We start from the raw sequence: 12,460 nt of genomic DNA, 5'->3' as shown, positions 1-12,460 counted from the left end.
GGTGGTAATCCGAATGGCATATTTAGGCAATATTGTAAATAATTTTAAAACACTTAAAGCCGTTAGTCTTGCGACTAATACCTTTCCGGACCATGAGAGTGAAGGAACAGAGAGTGCACCTGTGTATTGTGCATACACTTGTGCACTACAATATCTCATGCCCACCTGGCTGATTTCCGTTAAGATTGGCCGCCGTGGCTGAAATTCGGCTATAAGGGATTCATTCATTTAAATAATTTCAGTTAAAATGTAAACGTTTTCCATGTTTCGTTTTTGAAGCTCCATTCATCTATATCCCGGTTTATCTTGTTTTGGAACGCAACATATAAGAGCTTGCAAAAACACCGTTTGGCCACTTCTCACAATAAGGTTTAAGGGAAACCTTTCTCCCGAATGTAACAGGCAACTTCTATAGTTAAGTAATGTTGCTCGGGAAGAAAAAAAAAACGCGGCGGCTATCCTGTTCGTCGAAACAAAATGATCACATACAGAATAAAATTACCTTCATTCTTTTACTGAGTCATATGAGACATGATATAACTCCAGACAGAAACTTTCTCAATAAACAGTGACATTCAAACTTTGTTGCGACTTGTGAGGACTTTAATACTAAAGCATGAATGATGCTTTAATTAATTAGTCTTTCTAATGTAGAGGTGGAAATATTTATATCGCCCACGAAGCTTCTTCGTGCTATTAATTTTCCAAAGCTTAGTTGCTTAAAGCGTATGAAGTGAAGTTTTCTTCGAAGTTAAACTTTTATACTTGAAGGCGAGTGGACAGTCACTCGTGCATAGCGAATTTATTAGTCATGGTGGAACCGCTGTTTTCCGCAGAATACGCTTAATGAGTTCATATTTCAAGGACTTCATACTTATAACGTCTGCTTCTATTTTTAATCTAAAACGAAAAATTAAATCAATGACATTATTTTTATCATCTTTCTTTCCTTCTGGCACTTTATCGACTTAATACCATAGACTCCTTTCCTTCTCAATAGTTTCATTGCCCACTTACTCGCACTTTATTATAAGACTAAATACAACTATCGTTGGCATTATTAACTATTTTCACTTCTACTTTCCTCAGCATTGACAGAAGCGTTATACTTTTTTTTTGTACGTGCACAGCAAAGTAATCCCATTGCACCTGATGGTCAGTAGGAGTGGAGTCCAATAGAATGTCGACTGACAAAAGATGATTACCCCTCGACAGTCGACATAATTATGCCGGCGTGTTGCAAACGGATATACAAAGGCTGTTCCTGGAACGCGACACACTTACGTGGGCTACTATGGCGTATTAAGACCTTGTGTACGGTGGTCGCTATCCAGGCAGATATAATATAAATATATCCTACCACCAGCTTATTCACAATCTATTTCAGTATACAAAACTTTTTCAAACCTTCAAACCAGAAACAAATCATTTCGTATTCCGAACGTAACGTCATTCAAGCGTCAAATTGTCAAACGCGACGTCAACTCAGCGGTCGCGCGTCAATACAGCGTTCGCAAATACAAATTGTTTACAAAACTAACATGTTACGTACGAGCGAATTTTTGTTTGATAATATATTGTTCAGGTGCGATATATATTCGTCTTTATGTTTTTATGAACAAGGATCAAATATAATGTTTATGCATTAAGTGTCTTAAGGTTCCGAAACCAAAATTCAGCTTAGGTATACTAATTACAGGGATTTTAATATACCTAAGATGAATTTACATAAATATTTACTTTTGCACGATTAATGTAGTGAATCCTAATTACATAAGTATAGAAAAAATCTTCTGTGGACTAATTGTAATAATGAGCTTAATCGTAAACGATGTTCCTTATGAATACATCTGTATATTTTCTAATTTCGCATAAAAACCAAACGCCTCAGCTTTACATTTTCGCATACATTACGTAATATCATTGACAAAGGCAAGAGACGAAAAAATAAAAACATTTTTCTTTCATATTTTCCTTAGAATCCCACGTAGTTACAACGACGTCGCTTATTACACCAAAGATGTAAACACCAGAAGGGTCATCACTCCGTCGCGAGACGTCACCGCCCTCTCAGAGACAAGCGCTAACCATAAAAGGTACAAAAGCAGCGATGCAAGGAAGAAGGGTTACGTGCCGCCGCACGGCATGAAAGCACCCAAATGGGGCGAAAATCGAAAATATTCACCGTTTCATTTCCCCGGACAGGTATATTAAAAAGAAATAAATATTCTGTATTATTCGTAGGCATGAAATATTATTATGATAATATTGTTAATACAAGTCTACGCTTGTATTCTCTTACGCATAGGTAGAGATGTAACTAGTACTACAAGCTTATTTATCCCATTATAAGATAAGAGACAAGCATATCAACACGTCGAAGTTTCAAACTAGACTTGCAAATTGTCCTTACCGGGACTGAATTGTCACTAATTTCTCAATGTAAGTACATTGTCGCTGGACAAATGAGTCGTAATCACGAAATGCTTAAGGCTGCCACAGTAATTCTTCACTAACCGTAATGCAAATTAGTGACGGGTCTATTACTGTTATTATTCTTTGTCTTCCGAAAGTCTCATTTACTCTAATGGAGAAGAATTGCTTAGAGGCGCTACAGTAAGCCCACGTTTAGTATTGCTTATCCGTGGAACTTTGTTTATTATTATATTTTTATACAAGCATATATAAAGCTTGCCTAGTGGTAGAAACAGTAGAATTCTCGATTAATCTCAACATATTAAGAGTTTAGTCTCGTCATTACCAGTTTTACTGACTGCTGCAGAGACCTGTTTTGCTTGTACAATTTATGTAGACGGAGACATTGTTTCTTAGAAGTGAGTGTATCTTTGCGGATCGTTGTATGTGATTTGTGGGTATTTCACAGAAACTACAAATTGGATAGACATTATAATAACAATGTAATATTGAGTTTGATTATTTTGATACAATATTTCATTGTTTGTTGTCTGGGTGTTAATCAAATTAACCTTACCGATTGATGTAAGTGAGTCTAATAATCTACCAATCCGCATCAGGTAATTGTGGCTGATTATGATTATCTTACCTTTATAATAGGAAGATAGGAAGTCTACACAACCGTCCGCCACTCATACGCTACTATATACGCCACTATACGGAAAAGCAATTAAAAATCTAATTACCAGCTAGTATATCAAAAGCTGCACTTTCAGAGGACAACTAGGGACCAAACTGTTCATTAACATTCATCCAAACCCATTGACTTGTAAAAAAAGAGCAAAAAAATTCCCGTTGAATTCGAAGCCGCACCGGTCCGCTCATCCTTTATGCTGGCAGTTGAAGTGACACTCGGTGGAAGATAAAAATTTACATTTCGAATTGGGAATGCGAACCGGGGAAATGTGTACCCACTTGCCGCTCCCGTTCAGTCCGTCTGTGAATGAATGTAATTTTCGCGAACGAATGATTTTTAATCTTGTTTGGTTAGGGACTTGGATGTTGGGTGAATTTTGTTTAATCGCGTTAAAATAATGTCTTTGTAAAAGTTTTAGGAGGGTCTATTGTTTGATAAATAAATTTTGAAGATCCAAAATAACTTCATTAAAATTGATTTAAAATAAAACTTTCTAACATAATCTTATTTATCTATCTCAAAATGATTAATTTACTTCAAGCAGTGATGTGTTTCGTACTGATATATTATAACAATAATCGATTCCGATAGTTCGTATAGTCATGCATAGAAATAAAAAATATTAAAAAAATAATTGTTAAACTGTAAAAAATTTCTAAAATATTTTATCAAAAACAACCTCCTTATATATTTCATAATACTTACTAACAAACCGACATTACAACCATCTGTTGCCAACAACCTTAAACCTTCAAAATATTCCCTAATTAATTATCCAAATTGCGTTTAAAAAGTAACTTTATGTTCCACAAAATTAGATAAAATTTCTTGTGCAAAGTTTAAAAAGCCTCTCTAGGGACTCGTGTTATTTTAATAATGACGTAATCAATTCGTATAATGGAAATTTAAAAGTAAACACGACGTAATCTCGAACGTGGCCGGCAACAGGAGGCCGAAAAAGGTCTGTTCACATATCAGGGATCAGTAAAGGATACGATACGTTGTGCAAATAATTATTTATAGTGTGAGTTTTGGTACAGTAGTTGTAACATTATAATCTAGTTCCACGAACATCGACCCTATTGGGTGAACACAATTATTTTACATAAACAAAGTGACAAAGGTAATACATGCATAGATACAAAATAGATGCACATACAAAATTATGCAGATGCGAATTTAGATGCAGTTATATGTACGGGGCTTTAAGAATCAATGGGTTGTTTGGAATGATTACCTTGAAAAAGTCTTTAATTATCTCGAAAACAGGATTATTGATATTGTTTTTATTATATTTTGTAAGTGTACTTAATTGTAGCAACTTTTACTACATCGCGGCATCCATTTACCACCCGTTCCTATTTACTATTTTATTTATCGTCAATCCATTTCATTCAATATTCACTGACACTGATTCTATAAAAGTTCCATCAAATTTGAAAATAGAATTCCATTTCACACACCCGCGTAACGTCTACGAGACGATATTTGTCACAGCCCCAGCCATTGCGTAAAGTACCAAATGTTCTATCTAGAAACTGATGGAAAGAGAAATTAAACGGCCATCCCGGGATACGTGAGTAATAAGTTTCTGAATCACAAGGCCGCCGGCGTGCGATGGTTGTGTAATAGGGTCGTCTGGCTGTCCGATTCAATGACAGGGTTGCCACCCTAATGTTTTTTTCTTGGTTATTGATTTGGGGACACTTCGGGGAAACTTGATGCGACAGAGTAGAGTAAAATATATTGATGGTAAAGGAAGGTATGTATTAATGTAGATTATGATGATTTTGACGACTTTCAAAAGAATTATTGAATGCTTACTAGTGAAGTAAATATAGTATTGCGTCAAAGAAAATTTATAACATTCAAGAAATAACAAGAAATACTATTTATTCTTGAGTTATAAAAAACATAACTAACCTCTTAATTAATACATTCAAGTACTATTAATTATAATTATTATCATCAAATTTTCCAAAATTTTAAACTGTTCCACACGTCCCTCACAGCTGATAGCCTGTAAAATCTCAAATGCGTCCAGTAGATTAACCAAACCCAATCAGTTCACAGTTTGTAGCCCTGGCTTAGGATCTAATTACAACAGGAGCGGCCGTCGGCTATCTGGTAGACCACGGGCCCGGCGAGACCGCTGGTACTGTCGCTTCAAAATTAGATTGTAAATAAACACTGGACTTCTATACAACTTTAAACAGTGCGATAACTTGGCATGATTGTGTTGAATTTCTAACTTTCCTGCACTTTATTTTCGACGTGTCATACCAACATAAATTCGGTTAAACTGTCCTTTCTAATATGGACGAAAATATGGTAAAATGACGCTATAAAAATTAGAAGATTGTTTGAATCTATTACTTTCATATCCCGAATAACCTTGATCATGTTCCTTTATAAATATGACCCCTATTACAATGTCAAAGAATCTGCTTTAAACAAGAAAGTATGATAAAGTCGTGCCTATTAAAATCAATTCCAAGTTCCAACTTTAGGCAATACGTAATCCATCCCACGCTAGTCTAAATTACCGCTGGATTACCAGCATCATTGGTCCAATTGTACCCATTACTCACGCGTGTACAATATCGATCTCAGTGAATGTGTTTCGTCCCTCTCTTTGTGTGTAAATAGAAAGAGGATAGTGAATGACAGTTCCAGAAGAAATTCGGATACCGAATGGGTGCTGATCAATATGATAATGAAATTACGACTTACGACTTACGCAGTTACCACTCATGATCAAATTATTATTTTTTGCATCTCTATTTTATATAAAGGGATTATTAGAAGTACATTCCATTGATTACAGTGGATCGAGGATAAAAGTTTTGGGATGATTGATTGAGTTAGTGTAATTTCTGAATGGGTTGATGTAATAAACGACGATGTCGTTAGATTATTATTAGGAGTGCTATATCCTTTAGACATGCTGTTCTCAGAGATAAATGCTCTCCACCAAGTTCCTTTTTAACGTCTGCTAAATACTGATAGTGGCCAGAAGTTTTCCTTTTTCGGTCCTTCACATATAGATGTCAATATTATATTGTATAATGTTTACCTTGACTCTTGAGTGCCATCATGATTAATCGCTCTTACTACGAATGAAATAAGGGTTTATTTAAAACATATCTCTTCTGATTGAATCATGTTCACCTCGTTCCCCCACTTTTTCTACACTAATATCATTGATTACAGTATAATCCGCATTCATTCCCATCGACACTAGAATCTTATCCCCCTATACAATATACCAAAAATATCTTCCACTATACTCCTGCTATTCCAATACAATGATTCAATGCGAAAACAATTCCACCACATTCACACACATGCATGATTTATCATGCTGTCAGATTGTTCGTTCGGACGTCTATGCTTTATTTATTAGCCTCTCAGTATTCACTTACAATATGGTTTTATACATAATTCATGTGAACAGATTTGAATGAGCTTCAGAATAGTACATTTTCAGTACAGTTGGCGAACACTGTAGATGTTTATTTAATAAATATGGTTCTTTCGCATACCCTGAAGGCTGACTCGTATGTATAAATAATGTGGCTTAATGCTGAAGAAGATCTCATGCATATAAACATTGAATAGATATATTTATAGTATGTTGGGATGATATGGTAATCCTACAAACTTTAGAACATGTGCTTTGTTACCCTCTGAATAATTATTGAAATGATTGTATATTCCTGTCAATCATTAGAAACCTCCCTTTAAAGCATGGGCAAACGCCACACACTTACCCACTTGTTCATAGACGGTTTTTTATCTAAGAACGGAGAAATGCTATGATAACAAGTCTGTTATAGGACATAGGGCCGTTGTGATTGGCTAATATTGAGATACAACTGTATAAGCCAGTCATAACGGCCCTATGTCTACGCACTGCGAAGGCTGCCATGCCGTCAGCACTGAGAAACAGACTTGTTATCACAGTTTTGCTCCGTCCTTAGATAAAAAACGTCTATGAATATGGGCGTTAGTATCTAGCCACGTACACAAATTTCAAAATACCATTCTTAAATCACAATATTAGGAACGCCTATAGTGATTACGTACTCGATAAATCCAATATAAAATCAGAAACCTTTTAAAGTAAATATAAGCAAACTGTCATCTTCAGAGATGCTTCTTTCCTAAGCCAATATTTGAGATACCGATACCGAGATTCAATCTTTACTTAATATAATCTTATTATGACGGCGGCAGCTGTGACTTCACTTTGCTCGATAACTTTATTGGAAAGGAATGATGGTTTGAACAAGCTTTATTTCTTTACACCGCCCACGTTAAAATCCTGGAATTTATTCTTATATATTTTAGAAAATCTGATCTTATCCATTCGCCCAGGAATCATTACAAACAATATTTCAGACCAAAGCTGAATGGGTTTTGGCTCGAGCGGACGACATACTCAACTGGGGCCGGAAGAATTCGCTTTGGCCGCTGACCTTCGGCCTGGCCTGCTGCGCTTTGGAGATGATGCATTATGCTGGACCTAGGTAATAATTTTATATCAGGCCTAGATTGTCAAACTCAAATCAGCGTTTGTGTATGTGGCTAAGGTCACGAATACCTTAGAGAAACCACTAAACGTAATTGTTTTACAAAACTTTGATTGAACTTAATTTTCTGTTGTGGTGATACACCGGCCGAATGGGCCCATTTATATTGTACATAAATGTGTCTACGTAGATCTAACACTTTAACATTATTTGTTCAACTAATTCATTTTCTCTCAACAGTGTAATATAACACCAAGCCGTAGTATCTTTGCCCGGTTCGTTCGGACCTTAAACTCAGTTTCGGATACAAATAATAAATAAATTCAGTATTGGATATCCGAAACTATATTACATATTTTGTCGATAGCGTCGCTGCTCTGATAACTCTGCTCGATATAAAAGGATTTCACACACAGCTCGAATTGACACAAGAACGGGATAACTTTATATAAATATATCCTTTATATTGCATCTTCTAAAATTGTTATAGCGTTATTTGGCTAAGTATATTGTTCATCAAAAGTCGATTTATCTTTAGATTTTTGTAGCTGTTTCGTTCTTAATGGCCTATGTGTCTGACAAAGAATATTTCATTTCCGTAGACACGTATTTTTAATGCATCACAATTGACATACTATCTTCTCAGTCTTTTCGATATTATACAAAGAACTGCACGAGCTATGCAAATGTAAACTCTAAATGAAAGTGGCATTTCGTCCGTAAAGAATCTATCCAATTTTAGTATTTCGATGATCGGAAATCAATTGCTGCATCGATATTAAACCTAAACTCACGTAGTCTGCAGCATGCGCAGTCGCTTTGGCTTTAGAATGCAATTTCCCCTCTTCATCCCAATTTAATTGCCTATCGTTTGAACCCTTACTGATCTAGTTTAACGTGCGAAATCCACATTAATGAGACACTCTTTATCATCAGATAGGTTTATCAAAAATGCTTCTGTGATATACCCTTAGCCATGGCTAAGGAACATCGATTAAGGAATATCATGCATGCATGTTATTCCTTAACCGATGTGTGAAACTGTGTTAGCCACATACCGTCAATTAGGCCATCAGATCAACAACTATTGCAGGCATTAATAAACTAAAAATTATATAGTGTATATAAATTACAAGCTTTTGCTTGCGGCTTTGCCCACGAGAAGGAGTTTTCCGGGATATTTTTTTACGAGTTAATATGTATTGTTATGTTATGATCAAATTACACAAAATCATTTTAAATGCCTATGTGTTATTCTGATATATAACCAATATTACTGTAAAGTTTCATCCAAATCCGTTCAGTAGTTTTTTCATGAAAGAGGAACAAACATATATCCATACATCCGCACAAACTTTCGCATTTATAATATTAGTAGGATAATGCAACACAGACTGAACGTATAAAAATATCGTGAACTAAAACTCATAGGATTTAAAGACAGTTGTTGAAAATCTCAGATGAGGTGAATCCGAGTGCGCGTAATCGCCGCGAGTTCATTAGCCGGTTGCCGCGCAGTGCGGGGCATCGTGTTACCTACGCGATGGTAGGGCTGCCACTTGTACAATGCATCGATTTGCATAAACTTTGTGGTATCGAATTAGTAATATTATGATACAGTTTTAGGATAGGGATTGTAGGGTTTGAATACATTTATATAAAAAAAATGGGACAATTACTGATGTGGTATATATCTTACCAATGTAAAGTATACGTTAAAAACAGCGCAGTAGATCAATATTAGATTAAGATTTCTTGATTAACCAATCAGCCAGCAACAGAATTCCACCTCTACATCTTTAAGTGACACCAATATTTATTACAGAACGTGCGATAATATCAAATATTTACGTATGCATTTTAAAATAGTGACAACCCTAATTATATTGCACATTGCGTCACACGCGTGTTGCCCCAGTTTTGTGGCGCGTCTGGTGTGAATCTTATCAGCGCGTTATTTTGGTCTAGATGCTAGAATTTTTACTAATAATAACCTATATTACCGCATCTAACATCCTTTCCTCTTATGTTGAGTAATTTCCTGTGCGTTTAGCGGTTGGTGGGTGTCCGATAATTGTATTCAGTTGGATAGCAACCACGGCATAAATAATGAAAATTTACCATAGTGGTTCAATCTGACTAGCGAAGCATCAAAGTCAGTTAATGTACATATGTATTAGACAGGCCGGCATATTTCTATCTACCGTGGACAACAGCAATATCTATCGTTGGTATGACTGAATAAAAAAATAATACTCAAACGACATGCTCTAGCCTAACTTCTGAGGCAAAAGCAAGTCAGCAATCCCTAACATTGAAATGTCAAAATCATCACCGAGCCTGACTAAAGCCCAAAAGCAAACATTTCAATTCAAGACAAATTGACCCGACACCATATATTAACTATCATCTCACCCTCTGGGCTACAGGGTTATCAAATATCTATAACCGGTACCGCCAAATGACGTCAAAAGCTCTAAAAATCTCGCAAGTAATAGCCAACAAAGCTTTGCTCAAACACTTTGAAAGATTACTTGCGCGGGAGACCCCGAAAGGTTACAAGTTGACATTCTCCTTTCAAATGTCTGCGACGAGGTCAACTGTCAATGGCTTCCGTCAGGCTCAGCGGTTAGTTATGATCGAATTGGGCAGAAGGTGGATTTTTGAACGGATCTAGCATCGGAATTATACCTTTCTATTCTTAGAAATTTCAACGATAGGAAATAATACTGATTTCTAAACGACATTTTTGTAACGCATAAACAAAGAATTTTACATCGTAATGTAATAAGTTATGAAATGTCGTGTTATTCAGAAATGTAGTTGTCCGACCTATAAATCAAACCAAAGACCACAAAGTAATTCCTATTTTTTTATCTATATCAATTCGAGCATGTAATAGGGAATTACCATTCATAATGAGATAAGTCGCTGCTATTTGTAATGACTAACCCTGGATCATTAGTCACAAATTAATCTAATTTGTAATGACAACACCACGTATTGCTGAATGTTTTAAAGCAGAAGGTAAATGAGCGAGTGGGTTACCGGATGATAAGTCATCGCCCTGACATATCAACACCCGCGATGCTAGACAATTTGCTAGTCAATAGACCTATGATAGTAAAAGAATAAGAATCGCAATAAAAGCAGTTTGAGCTATTTTTAAACCTAAAACTACTAAGTAATTACCATTTGCATATGTCATTTTACATAAAAAACACAATCTTAGATACTAGTGATTAATCATTCGCGTAATATTTCAGTCCACCTACATTCAAACGAAGACTGTACATGTTTGAACTAGTTCTTTCAAATATGATTTATTTTTCGCGTGACCTAAAAACTCCATTAGCCTTTTGTCTGTTTCCAACATTTACATTTCATGAGAACTGCATATACCATTTCGTATACAAATGAGTTTGCCATATTTAGAAGTGGTTTAAATTTTCGGATACATTAAGGTTTATTATGGTTCCACTGATGATGACCAGCATGCGAATAAAATAACAATTGTTTACATAAATTAAGTAAATCAGTATAAATGGAAGCCTCGTCTAAGTTATATTAATTATAACTAACCACCCAGTGGGGAGTCTGCCTACGTAAATAGTATTAAAATAACATGAAGCAACTATAAAAAAACTATAAAAAAACAAAACAAAGACAGTGGAATTAAGACGTTATGCTCTTAATCTTCCAGATACGACATGGACCGCTTCGGCATGGTGTTCCGCGGCACGCCACGGCAGACCGACGTCATCATAGTCGCCGGCACGGTCACAAACAAGATGGCGCCGGTGTTCCGCAAGACGTACGACCTGATGCCGGATCCCAAGTGGGTGGTGTCGATGGGCAGCTGCGCCAACGGTGGTGGATACTACCATTACACCTACTCCACAGTCAGGGGATGCGATAGGATTGTTCCGGTGAGTTATTGACCCGATTCTGCTACTTTTTTAATGAGTACTAACTGTTGAAGTCAATGAATAGATCTTAATCACTATCTCAGAGTGGTCCCGTGAACCAACCATGTCCGTAAAGATGTCAAAGGCACTTATTTTGTATGGTCATTTTCACACTCGATCTGATAGTCAATAGCATAATTTATTGAAGTCCACCGTAACTAATACGCCACTAACTATAAAGAAAAAATTGCAAGAAATTTACTAACTAAATTGTTAAACGAGCATCTTGGTTCCTAAATAAACGTCCTCTACGCTTCAGAAAGTATACCAAAATAGTAACCAATTGCTAAACGATACTTGCAATTCTCAGGCTTACCTTAGAAAGGTTGTAGATGTAAAAATACTGCCAATAGTCAGTAGACTCTTTATGACAATAGATCTAACATCTTGCCCAGGTGGATATATACGTGCCAGGGTGTCCGCCGACGGCAGAAGCTCTACTTTACGGCATGCTGCAGTTGCAGAAGAAGGTGAAACGCATGAAATCACTGCAAATGTGGTACCGGCACTAGCATGTTACATTACTACGTCATCTTGATTACTTTTAGTACAATAAATTACGTCACTTGTGTGTTTTAAATAAGGTTTCAATTCATTTGCAGCAATTATGACTCCTTGCTAGCATAATTCGTCTACTTCCTTTCTTTGTATAGCAATACAATTAAAACCCTAGCACCCTTTCTCTAAACGGAACATATGTGTATACTACAGTGGCGATGGGTGAAATTCTTTAAAAGATAGCCCGCGGCAAAAAAAATGCCTTAGTCAACATATCACAGCCAATTTTGCAGGAAAGACACACGTAAATAGACTTGGGAAGCTGGTTGGAATCGGGTTGTGTAAAC

At 36.1% G+C, this 12,460-nt stretch overlaps 1 protein-coding gene across 1 annotated transcript; it reads left to right on the top strand.

Moving 5' to 3' along the window:
- The first annotated feature begins 1,484 nt into the window (after positions 1-1,484).
- Positions 1,485-12,195, top strand: LOC119189134 (NADH-quinone oxidoreductase subunit B 2-like). The gene is made up of 5 exons (XM_037438021.1): positions 1,485-1,585; positions 1,980-2,205; positions 7,517-7,644; positions 11,351-11,576; positions 12,011-12,195. The coding sequence occupies exons 1-5, from the start codon at positions 1,542-1,544 to the stop codon at positions 12,125-12,127; spliced, it is 741 nt and encodes a 246-aa protein (XP_037293918.1). The 5' UTR covers positions 1,485-1,541; the 3' UTR covers positions 12,128-12,195.
- Positions 12,196-12,460: the final 265 nt, after the last annotated feature.

This window comes from Manduca sexta, chromosome 13 (assembly GCF_014839805.1).
Source record: "Manduca sexta isolate Smith_Timp_Sample1 chromosome 13, JHU_Msex_v1.0, whole genome shotgun sequence".
Taxonomy (NCBI): domain Eukaryota; kingdom Metazoa; phylum Arthropoda; class Insecta; order Lepidoptera; family Sphingidae; genus Manduca; species Manduca sexta.
Note: the sequence above shows the minus strand (reverse complement) of the source record. Positions and strands in the feature narration are given on the sequence as shown.